The sequence below is a fragment of the Protopterus annectens genome, chromosome 9.part0 (assembly GCF_019279795.1).
Source record: "Protopterus annectens isolate FY-2018-M chromosome 9.part0, PAN1.0, whole genome shotgun sequence".
Classification (NCBI taxonomy): domain Eukaryota; kingdom Metazoa; phylum Chordata; order Ceratodontiformes; family Protopteridae; genus Protopterus; species Protopterus annectens.
Window position 1 is genome coordinate 809,966,880 of NC_056743.1, and position 14,459 is coordinate 809,981,338.

At 39.3% G+C, this 14,459-nt stretch overlaps 1 protein-coding gene across 1 annotated transcript in view; it reads left to right on the forward strand.

Annotated features, from left to right (window-relative positions):
* AVIL (advillin) overlaps positions 1-14,459 on the forward strand; it is a 456,785-nt gene that overhangs the window by 365,324 nt on the left and 77,002 nt on the right. The window contains exons 14-15 of the mRNA XM_044083463.1: positions 3,697-3,876; positions 11,641-11,786. Of these exons, the coding sequence (XP_043939398.1) occupies positions 3,697-3,876; positions 11,641-11,786 (326 nt within the window). The remainder of the gene's footprint in view (positions 1-3,696; positions 3,877-11,640; positions 11,787-14,459) is intronic.

Here is a 14,459-nt window from a genome sequence, read left to right on the forward strand (position 1 = left end):
CAATGAGAATATGCTCTTAGATGGTGACCCCTCTACAATAACACTATATTTGCCTCATCCATGCAAAAAGTTGTAATGCAGGCATTGGAAGGTACCCAGGCAAATGACCGATAACCTTATGAAGACCAAAGCTGCACCACTGTAAGACTCTTCTAAACAAACATTAGACACACGCAGTACTGATTCATAACACCAACCTAATCTGATTCTGTAGTACACCAGAAATCCACAGTCAACAGCATAGGGTGCCATGTCACTGTGTCCTATTCTTTCCTTTTTTTTTTAAAGGGTGCTATTTCCACATTTTTTTTTTGTTTAAGCATCACTTTAAACAAATAAACCAATAAAATAAATAAAATGCCCCTACAAGCAAAAAATGAAAAATGCATCCTTGAAACAGCGAGCACCCGGGGGCAACGATCCAGCCAACCAGTTGACATCATCTTACGTTGCGAGGCCATGGAAGCACAAGCCAGCAGCAATCAAACAAAGACATGAAGGTGCCTGAATGAGCTTGGACCCTTGTCCCCCCCTCTCTCTAGTATCTGAACATCAAAGGACTTATGCACTGCGGGGACACTCAGAGGAAGAGAATTCCGGTGCAGGTGAGAGAACCGTTATTATGAATTCTAATAACGCTGGCAGACTGATCAAACAGACACATCGACCAAAGCCCAACCTGTGAAGTGTCACCACTCCACAGCAATTCTGTGATCCATCCATGATCAACCAGATATCATTTCCCTTTTTGCAACATTCTACTGGCTCTGTGACTTGTGCAGAGCAACCCAGAACTCCACCATGCATGAGGAGAACACAGCCATTGTCCAAACAAGCTCACAGCCTGCAAAAAAGCATTCACGGCCCACCGCACAGCTCCCAATCGCCGGAATGCTGGGAGATGAACCAACACCATCACCACACACAACCGCATCCACGCAGAAGACCCCTCATGGTGCCACCACCCAAAAATGCTTCCTTGATGCCATACCACCTCACACAGCCCAACCACCACACACAATTAATCCCTCTCAAACTATCTTTATTTATTTATTTATTCAATTTTTTTTTTTTGCATATCGGGCATATCCCTACCCCAATCACTCAACACCCCTCCACCAGATCCACCACAATAACTAACCACACACAAATCCAAGAGGGAAGACCACTACAGACTCTAATCAGGCCATGAGGCAGTAAAGTAACCAATCTCCCAATGACAACTGCACCCTGACACACACCAACTGCCAAATGACCTCACCATCCCGCCATGCCAAAACCCAGGCAGAAGCTCTAACCACATCAAATAAACCAACCAATAAAGCAAAAAAAAAAAAAAATCATTAAATATAAACCACCAGCCACCAATCAACCACAGGCCTACCTTCCCTCCTGAAATACCTACAGGTCATCTGGGACATGACTTTGCCTTAGCAAGTTCATGCCAAAATGTGATTACTTACCCAGCTACACTCATCTAAATCCCTTAAGCACCTCCCACCCTTATCTCATTTCCTTCCAATCCACCCTCCCACCGTTTAACCCTTTCACCTCCCCAACTCACTGAACTCCTATAAATATCAACCTAACACCCCCTTGAGGATGTCCCAGGACAACTTGGCTTGTGCCAAGCCTCATTTCTCCCTTATAATTCTGCCCAGACCCTGATGTTAACCTTGCAGGTCTTCATGTTGTTCACTTATATGACTGTACCACCACTCATTTTGAGCATGTGCAGAACCGTTAGTACTTTGTATCGACACTCATGCTATATAACTCACAGTGTCATATCCCTGAGGTGGTGGCTCATCTGTATGAGAGTAGAGCAGCACATCCGTAGCAGCATTTAAGCTCTGTGCAGATTTCTGGCTGGTGATGTTCGCTTGAAACTGTCACCTTCTGACTTCTCCATTAAGTGCTTTTTTCATGTCATTCTGCTATAGCGATGCCCTTATAGGCATGTGAGAAAAATTTTGTCTTTTGTTCTTATGAAGAAACTTGGGAGCTAGGCTGTTGGTATCCTCAATGGTACAGAAGCAGAAAGTGTCTGCCTATGGAAGATAACATAATTTGTTCAGTGTTTGAGTAGAATAACTTCATTATACTGACCTTTTAAAACTGTGTTGCAAAATGCTCTATTGAGATGTTAAGTACATTTCAGTAACTTCACTTGATAAAAGATCAACAATGGAATTTGAAATAAGCAAACAGGAAATTCATGGTAGCAGCATAACCTGTATTGTCCAGGGATAAATGTGATAGAATTCTCAAGGACTGTTTACATTGTTGCAGGCAGCTTGGGTATTCAGACAAGAATAGTCTTCTATGGAGGTTTTTGGAATAATTTTTTTACTTTTCTCCCCTGCTGAATAAAAGCCCTTGGGGGAGATTGTCCATGCCACACAAGTTTATTTGTTCCTACTTGGGATGAATGTTTATTAAGACCATCATATTATAGCACTGTGACTTTTTAATAAATCCACTACCTATCAGCGGACCCAGTGGTACAACACATGCAGTCACATTAATGTGGGATGCATATACATTTCCATACGTGCTTGCTATTGTGGGTATCTGACTACATCTCCCCAGTACCTGCTTGTTGCCAGCCTACAGCCTTCAACAAAGGATGCAAAAGGAAAGATAAAAAAATTTCCACCCCAGAGCATAGTTAACCATTGGCCATTGGCCATATAAAATTCTTCCATCTCCCATTCTTAGCCAGCCTTCCGTTATTTCATCCTACACTCAAGTGCAAAAAGTGACCATGTATTCATTGTGAATTCCCTCGAGATGGTTAGCCGGCTGAGCATTTTATATCTCTACAAGTGACTTTCACAGATGGTATATATCAACACTGGACTTTACAACATAAAATTAACTTACTAGCAGAGCAAGCAGAAAGGTAATCAAAGGCACTATGCATTCCAGGCTGCAATATAATTACTGAGTTAAGATTTTTTTCTGGTATTGTTTGTTATACTTGGACTACTAGAAATTATGTTGGATCTGCCAAGTTCATTGCCATATTTTCTAGTCAAAATCACACATGTTCAAGTTCCAGAAATGTCGAAGTAAGGAACATTGAGTGCTCATTTGTTCTGTGCACACTGTGGTTATGTGACGGTAAGTGGGTGTTAGTTCTAATGGCCAAGTTTTGGATATTCATGGTAGCAGCAGAACCTGTGTTGTCCTGGGATACATTTTGGTATTACTAGTGAGAATGTGTGTGTGCATGTGCCTGTCAGTTTTAGTTGGAGGAAAGGCTGAGGAAGGGAATCGAATCACTGTTTTGTGTAAAATGTTCATGTTTCTTAAAGGATGTGTGTGTGTGTGTGTGTGTGTGTGTGTGTGTGTGTGTGTGTGTGTGTGTGTGCGCGTGCGCACATGTATATGTGCACACATGTGTACCCATGCGTGTGTGTGTGTGTGTGTATGTGTGTGCGCATGTGTGTACCTATGCAAGTGTGTGTGTTTGTGTGTGCGTGCGTGTATATGTGCGTGTATATGTGCGTGTGTGTGTGTGTGTGTGTGTGTGTGTGTGTGTGTGTGTGTGTGTGTGTGTGTGTGTGTGTGTGTGTGTGCGCATGCGCACACCATTGCATCCGTAAATAACTTGAATTAATACATAGGTGGAAGAGCAAGTATAATAAGCAATACTCTAACTCAAAAATTCCTTTTTGTGTTTTGGTTAAGGGTGGAACATCAAGGAAAGGAAATGTTGAACCTGAACCTCCAGTGCGGCTCTTCCAGGTTCATGGAACAGATCAGTCCAATACAAAGGCTATTGAGGTTCCTGCATTTGCATCATCACTCAACTCTAATGACAGCTTCCTCCTCAAGTCTCAGCCAGGATGTTACTTATGGTGTGGGAAGGTAATAATAATAATAATAATAATAATAATAATAATAATAATAATAATAATAGTGTTTGTTTGCTGATCAGAAAATCCCATTTGAATCTTTACAACCATGCTTTTGTCATCTAGTCCCTTATTTGCAAAACTCACCTTAAACCAACACAAACATCTTAACTTACTTGGCATCTATATACTCACAGGTGATAACCTAAACATCCTAGAATCTATATTTCACTGGGCCTCCCACTCCCTTCCCCAGGAAACCATCATATTAGGTGATGTTAACATCGACTGGCATTGTATCCACTCTTCCACTCCCACCTAACATATCAGTCTATATAACTTCATCCAACTCATACACTCCCCCCTCACATATAGACAAGGCCACTAAAAGGGAATCCACATTAGACTGGATCCTCACCAACCAACTCAATACTGCCCACCAATGTGGCATGCTGGCCAATGCTCTCAGCAACCACAACCCCACTTTTATCCTTAGACATAAACTTAAATCCAACAACTCCCCCTCCCTCTTACAAACCTGCTTCTGCAAAAACTTCCCCAAACAGGACTTCCTGAGAGCCTTAAAATATTGTAACTGGTCTCCCACCAAAAGCCATCCACTAGACAAAGCAGTTGAAATACTTTAACTCCACATTTCTAAACATCCTCAACCACCTAGCCCCCATCAAAGCAATTAGGGTATGTAGCAACCCCACCCAGCAGCTGAATACTTCAGCTCCACATTTCTAAACATCCTCAACCACCTAGCCCCCATCAAAACAATTAAGGAACATAGCAACCCCACCCCCTGGCTCCATAAAACCACAAGAGCCTTACTCCAAAATAGGGACAACACCTGGAAAACCTGGTGCCTTCACAAAACATCCACAACTAGGCAAGCCTTTCTTGAGCTTTGTAATAAGGCTAAAATACAGTTAAAGCTGGACAAACAAAATTACTACATCTCCCTAGAAAAGAAACATAACACTAACCTTCAGAAATTCTGGGCAACAGTGAATAATATCCTTCAGCCCAGCAAATCCACCACACCACCCTCCAATACAACTGGCACAGATTTAGACATAGCCTGCAGCTTTAACAACTATTTCACCTCTTCTGTACTCAAACCCATAAAAGATTCTACTCCCACCATTTCACAGCCCCCTAAAGCCCCCCAAAAAACACCATCTCCTTCTCACTTAAGTCAGTACAAACATCCACTATACAAAAATTCTTAGCTAAACTCAAACCTACCACCCTCACCACTGACAACCTCCCCACTGAATACCTTCAACTCATATCCACAGCCATACCCTACACTATTTCATTACTAATTAACAGATCCATTACTGAATACACTGTGCCAACCTTGAGGAAAACTTTAATCATCATTCCCCTCCACAAATGTGGCTCCTCTACCGACCTCTCTAGTTATCATCCAATTGCAATTCTTTCACCCCTCTCAAAGATTCTAGGAAGGTGCATTCATTACCAAATCCTCTCCCACCTCCTCCCAAACAACCTTCTCTCTTCAACCCAATATGGCTTCTGCCCATTCTACAGCATGTCCGCTGTCCTACTCAGATTCACCAACACTATAAACTCTTGCAGGAACCAAGGAAAACTAGTTCAGCTACCTTCCTAGACTTATCCAAAGCATTTGACATGGTTTCTCACAATAAACTTTTAACCTGCCTCTCTGACCTCAACTTTAACACTCCCACTCTGCTCTGGTTCAAGAGCTACTTAGACAACCACCATGAGTCCGTCAAATGGCTCAACTCCCTGTCTCCCCCATTCCCAGTCACTCTAGGTGCACCCCAAGGTTCAATTCTTGGCCCCCTTATTTTTAATATCTTCACCAACCAACTCCACTTGGCAACCACAAAAGCCGATATAGTCCAATACGCTGATGACACAACCCTCATATGCTCTGCATCCAACATCCAACATCTCCAACAAAAAGCCCAGCTAGCCTTCACTGAAATTGAGAACTGGCTCAATAACTCACCACTGATATTAAACACTAAGAAAATCCAACTTATGCTGTTCCATCCAACCAAGGCCGGCAACCTCTCCTCCATATTCTCTGCCAACAAGACCCAAATCACGCCTGTCTCAGAGGCCAAACTCCTAGGACTTACCATGGACCAGCAGCTCAATTTAACAAACACATATCAATAACCATTTCTAAAGTCCACAAAAAGTTAGGCTCCCATTACAGATGTAAAAGGTATCTAATCTCTGAATCTCATATTGCCATAGACAGAACCCACCTCCTATCTACACTACTATATGCTTCCCCCACACTAACAAATCTAAATAAAACTGACTTGAATAAACTTTCCACCTGCTATAACAAAATCACTAGATTTGCTGCCAGTGCCAAATCACGTTCCCACCATTGCCACACCCTACATTGCTTAGAATTCTCCAACCTGTTAAGGTACCATCAACTCAACCTAGCCCACCAAATACTGTACTATCCCGAAAAAAAAACCTGCTCTGATTGGCCTTAACTTCTACAATTCTAATAGACAACTATCCTCCAACAACAAAGCCTTAATTGAAACCATCTCATGCAAAAAACAACTCTGGGGAATCTCTCTTTGGTCTTGAAATTTCTAAGACTTGGAACACCCTCCCTCCTGACCTCAGACTTCAAAAATGTACATCCTGTTTTAAGAGCCTCCTCAAATCATTTCTCCACACAAACCATTTATGCAACTGCAATGAACCTCCACATAGGTGCATTTAGCTATAGGGATATATATGGACAGCACAAGTACTTGCTCTGCCAAGTCAAGACTACTATGTTATCTGGTCATTCATTCCAGGAATGGGCAATGTTGCAAACTGATATTTTGAAAAGTTGCTCACTGTATATATTGTACAAAATGTTATCTGTTCATCCATTCCAGGATTGGGCAATTCTGCAAACTGATATTTTTATCTATTGTAACACCGCTACCAGCCACTTGTAATCCTATTTTTATGCTTTGCATTTTTTCATCTCTATTGCATCTACATTGTAATTTCATGTTCATGTAATTTGTATGTTTTTATTCTGCTGCATTTTATGGAGCTTTTCTCCCCAGGACCCCGCTGAAAACAGACACTTGCTGTCCAGTCGGACTATCCTGGATAACAAATGTTAAATAAATAATAAATAAATGATAACAGAGTACAAATACATTAAATACAAAACAGTAAATAAGAGTCAGCAGTAAAAACAGTAATAAATTCTGAAGAAGTGCAAAGTATAGGATGAAATTCTGGATTAATCAGTCTATATAAACTTGTTCTGTCTTATTAAGACAAGAGCAAGGTAGAAATGCAGGCAAAAACAAAACATCTGAGCAGCTTCTAGAAAAGAATAAACTCAATATGGCAGCAATGTATATAAATTATGCATTACATTATATAAAGGTATGTAAATGTGTGTGGAAAACTAAAGTTGAAGTTGATAGTCAGTGGAGACAATGTGGAGTTGCAGGAGCCTAGAAAGAAAGAGCAAAGGATGAACTAGAAGCTTGCAGTTTTAAAAGGATGATGTCATAAGTACGTCAGTTTGGATTTCATAGTTCGACTTCATACAAGCTATGGTATGGCAGAGGCATCATAGATACAGATACCAAAAACAGTGAAAATAACTGTAGCAAAGATAAAGGAATAATGAAGTCTGATGGCCATACCTCTTAGCTGTCCACACTTTCACCTTATATTTTTGGTGAGTTATTCATAGAATTTGTATTTTTCTGTCAAGTGACTGAGGATTGAAGTCATTAAATAATAACAGACACTTCAGTATTAGACTTCATATCCTTCAGAAAATGCACGTTAAATAAAAACCTGTTATTTCTATGTTTAAAAGAGCAAACTCTGTCCCTGATTTTAGGCCTTTGCCCCTAATAATTTTGGCTTTGTCCAGATTTCATGCTGTAAAGAGTTTGAGAGGTATGGTGATGGCTATGTTGGTAAATAGGTAGTTAATATGGTGAAGTACACATGTTGATGACTGTAAGTTTCAAAAAAGCAGTCAATTACAACCTGAAAGTTGTGACAGATACTAATGTAAGTTCATTGTTAGGAATAATGAGAAGAGGTAATGCACTTGCCCTAACTAGGCTCATATTAAAACATTCCCTCCAATTAGGCTCACATTAAACATGTACTAAAACTAGGCTCTCATTAAGACATTCACCATCACCTAGAACAAAGTAAACATTCACCCTGTCTAGGTGTAAATTAAAGCATTAAAACACATTAAAACATTTCCTCTCAGCAAGTACAAATTAAAACATTCCCCTAACTAGGTACAGATTAAAACATTTACCCTAACTAGTAAATGAAACCAGGCAAATACGTATTGATTTCTTATTGACTGTATCCTGTTTATTGGCCATAAGCAATCATAACAACATATGTAGATTATGATAAAATGAAGTTCTTGCTGTAAAAATAAGGAATAGCAGCAACAGTATCCAACGTCAGGAGAAAACTTTAACGAAAAAAGCAAAGCTTTCGGGTCCACGCCCTTCTTCAATACTAAAACACATTTACATCAACTATTAAAACTTTAAATAGGAACACAAAACCATCACATGACTACAGCCAGCCAACCATGCGATAGAACAACATTAAAAATATAATTACTAAAAAACTTAAAAATTCATTAAACTTGAAGATTAAAGTTTGTTTTGTTGTAGTTTAACTAGAATAGGTTTTAGTGATATAGCGCTGTTTAAACCAGGTGGGTGATCAGCCATCAGGTGTAAAATCCATTCATATTCTTTGATTTCAAGCACATTCTTCAGATCACCTTCCCTAATAGATTTATAAACTATGTTTATTACCCTAAATTTACATTTATGCAAATTATCTGTACACAATATGCGTTTACATAATGCATTGTTCTCATTTCGCCTACGTATGTCCAACGTATGTTCTATAATGCGCTCCTTCCATTTTCTCATGGTTTTACCCACGTAGAAGGAAGGACATGACACACAGGTGGCTAGATAGACCACATTGACAGTGGTACAATTTGCTGTCAGCTTAAAGTTATATATTGCCTTGGTAATGGGGTGTTCAGAAGTTTCACTTCCTTTGCCTAATAAATCAGAACAACATGTGCAACTCATACAACAAAACATACCTATTCTTGTGGCTATTGATGGTATTAACTTGGAAGTAAAATCTTTATAGCATAGTTTACTCTTCAAATTTCTGTAGCAAAAATAGGGCCTATCCCCTATGACATTCTTCACTTCAGAAGAGGCCATTAAAACTAGCCAGTTCTTCTCTATAATTTGTTTTACGAAGTGTGACCTCACATTAAATGTCATAACATATCTAATTTTCTCCATATTAGGTTTACAGATTTCGGTAGATCCATGGTCTTCAATTCCCACCTTAAAAATGGGTTTAGCAGTCATTCCCCTTTCTGATATGACCTTATTGCTTAATTCTAACACTTGTGTATAGTCATATCCACTTGACATAAATTTAGTTTTCATTTCTTCCAATTGTCGAAGAAAAAAAGAATCATCAGTATTGTTTACTTGCCCTTCTAAATTGTGCCAACATAACCCCTCTAAATACATGGGGCGCATGCATACTGCATCTATTCAAATATCTTTCAGCATGTATTTCTTTCTTATGCATGCTGGTTTCAATGGCACCATCCTTAATTTCCAAATTTAAATCCAGGAATGTGACATTACTAACAGAATATTGCATCTTGAAGTTCAAAAAGGTGGTAGTACTATTTAAATACTCCACATATTCACATAATTCTAAGCTAGTTCCTTTCCATACAACAAAACAATCATCAACAAAACGTTGATACAGACAAATATTCTGATTTAACACATTGAAATTACTGCAGACATATTTCTGCTCCCATTGATGCAGAACTAAATTTGCGTACGTATTAGCCACCGATGTGCCCATTGCCACCTCAGATAGCTGAAGATAAAATTCATCATTAAACAAAAAAAATTCCTAGTCAAAACAATTTCTAACAAAGAACATAAAGTTTCTATTTCTTTAGCAGGTATAGTTCCCTTATGCACCAGAAATTCCCTAATTGCTTGTATACCATCCTCATTGGGAATTGCCATAAAAAGTGAAGTTATATCCAAAGTTACAAAAAGATAATCATTGCACTGTAATGCTCCTGTGCCTAAAGTATCATACCATTGTCGTAATTTCAAGATAAAATCAGTTGTATCCTTCAGAATATTAGGACAATCAGGCAAAAAACGGTTTAATTTCCTTTGTAAGTATACCGAAATAGGCTCAGTTATCCAACCCTTTCCGGACACTATAGGTCTCATCGGCGGATTTTTCAGTGATTTGTGTATTTTGGGGAGTCCGTATAACTGCAGGGTGATGGGACATGGTACAGTGAAGTAATTAAATAGGGACAAATCTATGTCTCCACATAGTTGTAACTCAAAAATCAGCATATTTACTTCACTAATGTACCTTTTAACATCAGACATTGTAATGCGTTTAAAAGTATTCCCTTCCCCCATTAGCAGTTCCATGGAGCGTATGTAATTAACGCGGTCCATGATAACCACCAAGCCTCCTTTGTCAGCCTGCTTTATAACTATATTGTTATCCTTAGCCAATACTTTCAAGGCTAAGGATTCTTCATACGTTAAATTAAATTTCTTATGTACATGTCTAGTTGCATAAAACTTTCTTAAATCTACCTCACATACATCATGAAAGGCTGTTAAAACAGGTATGCTCAAAGGTATAAAAGTGCTCCTTCTCTTTAAACAATATTTTTAAATTTACAGTTCTCACAAATTGTTTTAAGTCAGTAAGTGCAACAACAATGTCATCTGCTGCATAGGGAATAAAGTTTAATCCTTTCTGTAATAAAGATAAAGATGGTGCCACAAGCACGGTACCAGAGAGTTTACAATACCTTGAATTCAATGCACTGAAGAAGGCTTTATTATTGCTGAAACTGGTTTGCTCGTTTTGGGTAGCTACAATGAAGAATTATCTATTCTGAGCATCTCCTTAGTGCTGGACTATTTTGTGTTGGTATATATTGATTCAGTCCGGGCACCTTGTCTCACTTGCGTGGTCCTGAGTGTGGCTGCATTATACAGACTTACCAGACAAACAGAAAGAAGGCCACCATAAAGGTGTGACTTCTTTGCTACAAGTGATGCTTGATATGCCTTGAAGCCATGCGTATGGCAGAGATGGCACACAACGCTCTCTGTGCAGAAACATGGAATGTTGTAGAGTGCATATTTGGAAACCACAAGAGTGCTTCTTCTGCCTCAACACATCCGGTGGGAAGCTACAAACTGCAGCAAGATCATAGATGAAAGAGCAGTAATACCCGGATATAATTATTCTAACTACCTCTCTAAAACGTTCTGCAAAAAAAACAAAAGTGTTAAATATATTTGAGGCTGATTTGTGCAAATACTGTTTTCTTACATAAAAATGCTCTGTCATATGGCCTTAAGCTTTATTTTTAAATATCCACATGTAGCTTATAATTCTTTCCTTTACAGAAAATGCATGACACACAGGCAAAAGAATGTAAGCATTTCTTCAGTTTCAAATGACTGATTATATTTATGAGTGCGGAGAAAACATCTACCCATTTACTTATACAGATGGGCAGAAATGGTAATGGTTACCCAGGCAACTGCATGCTAACTGGTGTGCACAAGTAGATACTGACCCTGCTTCCTAAAGTTATTCTTGTTTTGTTGTTTGTTTTGTTTTATTCCAGGGTTCCAGTGGAGACGAACGTGAAATGGCTAAACAAGTAGCTGCAAGTATTTCCAGAGGCAATTTAGAAACCATATTTGAGGGCCAGGAGCCTGTAGAATTCTGGGAAATGCTAGGAGGAAAAGCACCATATGCAAATGACAAGAGGTACGGTGATTAGCATGAATGTACAGGGGCCATGTTTGATTAGTATGAATTTACAAGGCTGTTCTTTAGGTGGTATTTTCAGCATGTTTTTTTTTTATAATGTTCACTTAGTTAAACAAAATGAAAGTAGAAAAACTGTGATGATCAGAGTAGTTTAAAGGTTAAGGTAGTCAGCCATGGTTGTAAAACTATAACATCTAGTCTACATGACCAAGAGTGTGAGAGAGAGAGAGAGGAATTCCTAAGTGTGACAGAGCTGAAGCATTGGCAGATAACTGAGGAATTGAGGTCATCTTTCTCACCTGCACACAGCAATCTTCATTCTGTTTTTTTTTATGACAATCAGTACCATAACATTGAATGATAAGTGATGCAGGGTGGACATCTTTGATATTAATACTAACCATCTTCTAAGTAAAGGAGGAGGCACTGGACAATATATACAGAGATCAGGTAGGGAACGAATGACTAGCCTGTTCCCATATGCTGATTATTTACGTACTACACTGCAGGTCCTAATTATCTAACCAAACGTTGGCAACCCCTGCCCTTCCCCAACCCCAGTTCTCAAAAGCATGGCCATATGCACTTTTTTGAATTATGTCATGGGTCTTGACCCAGTTTCATCTTCAAGGAGATTTTTTTTAATCAGCCATTACTCTTTTGGTGAAATAATAAATACCCCAGCCTCAGTGTCAACTATCTTATGTCTTTAAAATGTAGGCCTTTGTCCTTTCACTGCTCTTGTGAAAAAGTGTTTGTTATATTAATTGATGTTAGTGCTGCAACAAATAGCACACTTTCCCTTGGTCCAGAAGGCTGTGGGTTTTGTTCTCACGCAAGGTAGCTGGATTGCTGACATTGCAGCACAGTATAACAGGGTAATGTAAACCTAAGAATGTCATCCTTCAGATGAGATGCTAAACTGAGGCCCCTCTGCCTGAGTTGATGGCTCAGGTGGATGTAAAAGATCCCTCAGCACCTATTGAAAAGATTTGGGGGCAGTTCTCTGATGCCCCTTTGTTGTATAAATACTACCTCAAGTCTCCCTTGAAAAGAGGCTACTAGCCTAGTGGGAGTAACCCGGTCAACAAAGGATAAATAAAAAATGTATTTTCAGTTATATTTTCCTCATCTGGCTTATTTCATTAAGTCTGTATAAATTAATCTCCTTTAATCCCTTTTTATATGACTTATGATACAGACCATGCTCCACTTTTAAACAGTAATAGGTTATGATTATTACAATTTCTATTTTTTTTCTTGCTTGGTGCTACTTCCCTCTCACTGTATATTCCTTCCATTATCTTGCTTTCCAGTAATATTACATTGCACCGAGTATAAACTGCTGTGTTTTACAGTTAGCCTTTAGAAGTAATGTATAACTGAATATATAAAAAGCATATGTGGCTGACCAACTGAACATGCAGCTTGTGACAATTCCTAAGTAGCATTCTAAACTGGAAGAATATAATGGTATCCTACCAACTTTAAACTGCAGATTCAAAGCTCCTGGGAAATGAGGACCAAGCTGTTGCCATGCATAATGAACACCCATAAACCAGTGCAGTATTTAGCAGCAAGGACCTCTGGGATCATGTGCCTAGACAGGTAGGCAGCATATATTCCTGTGTATCCAGCCAGAAGGAGAACGGGAAGCTGTACACAGAGAGTTGGCTGTACTGTTTGGAATGGACCACTACCAACGGGAAATACCCATCATGCATACAGAAAATGTACACAGTGTGCAGAGGCAAGGCAATCACTTGGCCCATCCTGATGATGAAGAGCTATTAAAGACAAAATGCCACCAGCATGCACTGGATGTAATTTTACCAAGGCAATCCTATGAAATGAGGCTAAAGAGTGCTGTTCACTGCGTTGATGCATCTAGCCACACTAGAAAAAGTACTGGAAAAGAAGGATAGTGACATTGTGCAGGTTATAACCTACTGAGCAACCCCATGACAGTCCATCACACGTGCATAACAAAGAGCCAGGGTGGCAACAGCATCAGACACCTGCAGAACGAATGGATTTCCATGCTGACAGCACCCGCACATATGTGTCTCCATAATGAAGAGGAAGGTTAACACTAACACTGTCATCCTGCTACTTATGACAAACATGAACATGGTGATTCTGTGAAACTTGCAGTTGATTGCTGATGGGGGCTTCCCTACCTATGTTTTTGTCGTATGCTATGCACATTACATTGGACCACTGAAATCACATCATGTAGCAGTGTGTTTCCCCTCGTATACAGCTTGATGATACAATACAACAAGGTGGTCCATGCAGTAACGTACATTATGATAAAAGATGTCGCACAGAAGTGTGAGGTCACATTAATGTCCAGTTTATGCTTTATGATTTTGAGAAGGAAGTCATACAATCTACTATGGTGTCTTATGTATTATCTTTGAGGGCTTTACTTTCTATCTCTCTGGTCACAGCTACAGCATGGTTTTAGGTTTAAAATTTTCTACCATTTATCGTCTCTACTGTGGAGTACCATGAAGTTTGATCTTGGGCCATTCACTTTTCTTAGTGTTTATGTTTTTACTAGGAGATCCAATTAGGAGGATAGGCCTAGCATACCATTGCCATTCTGTCGACATCCAACTTTACCTCTCCTTTCCACAAGAAAATATGATAAATGTGTATTCCCTT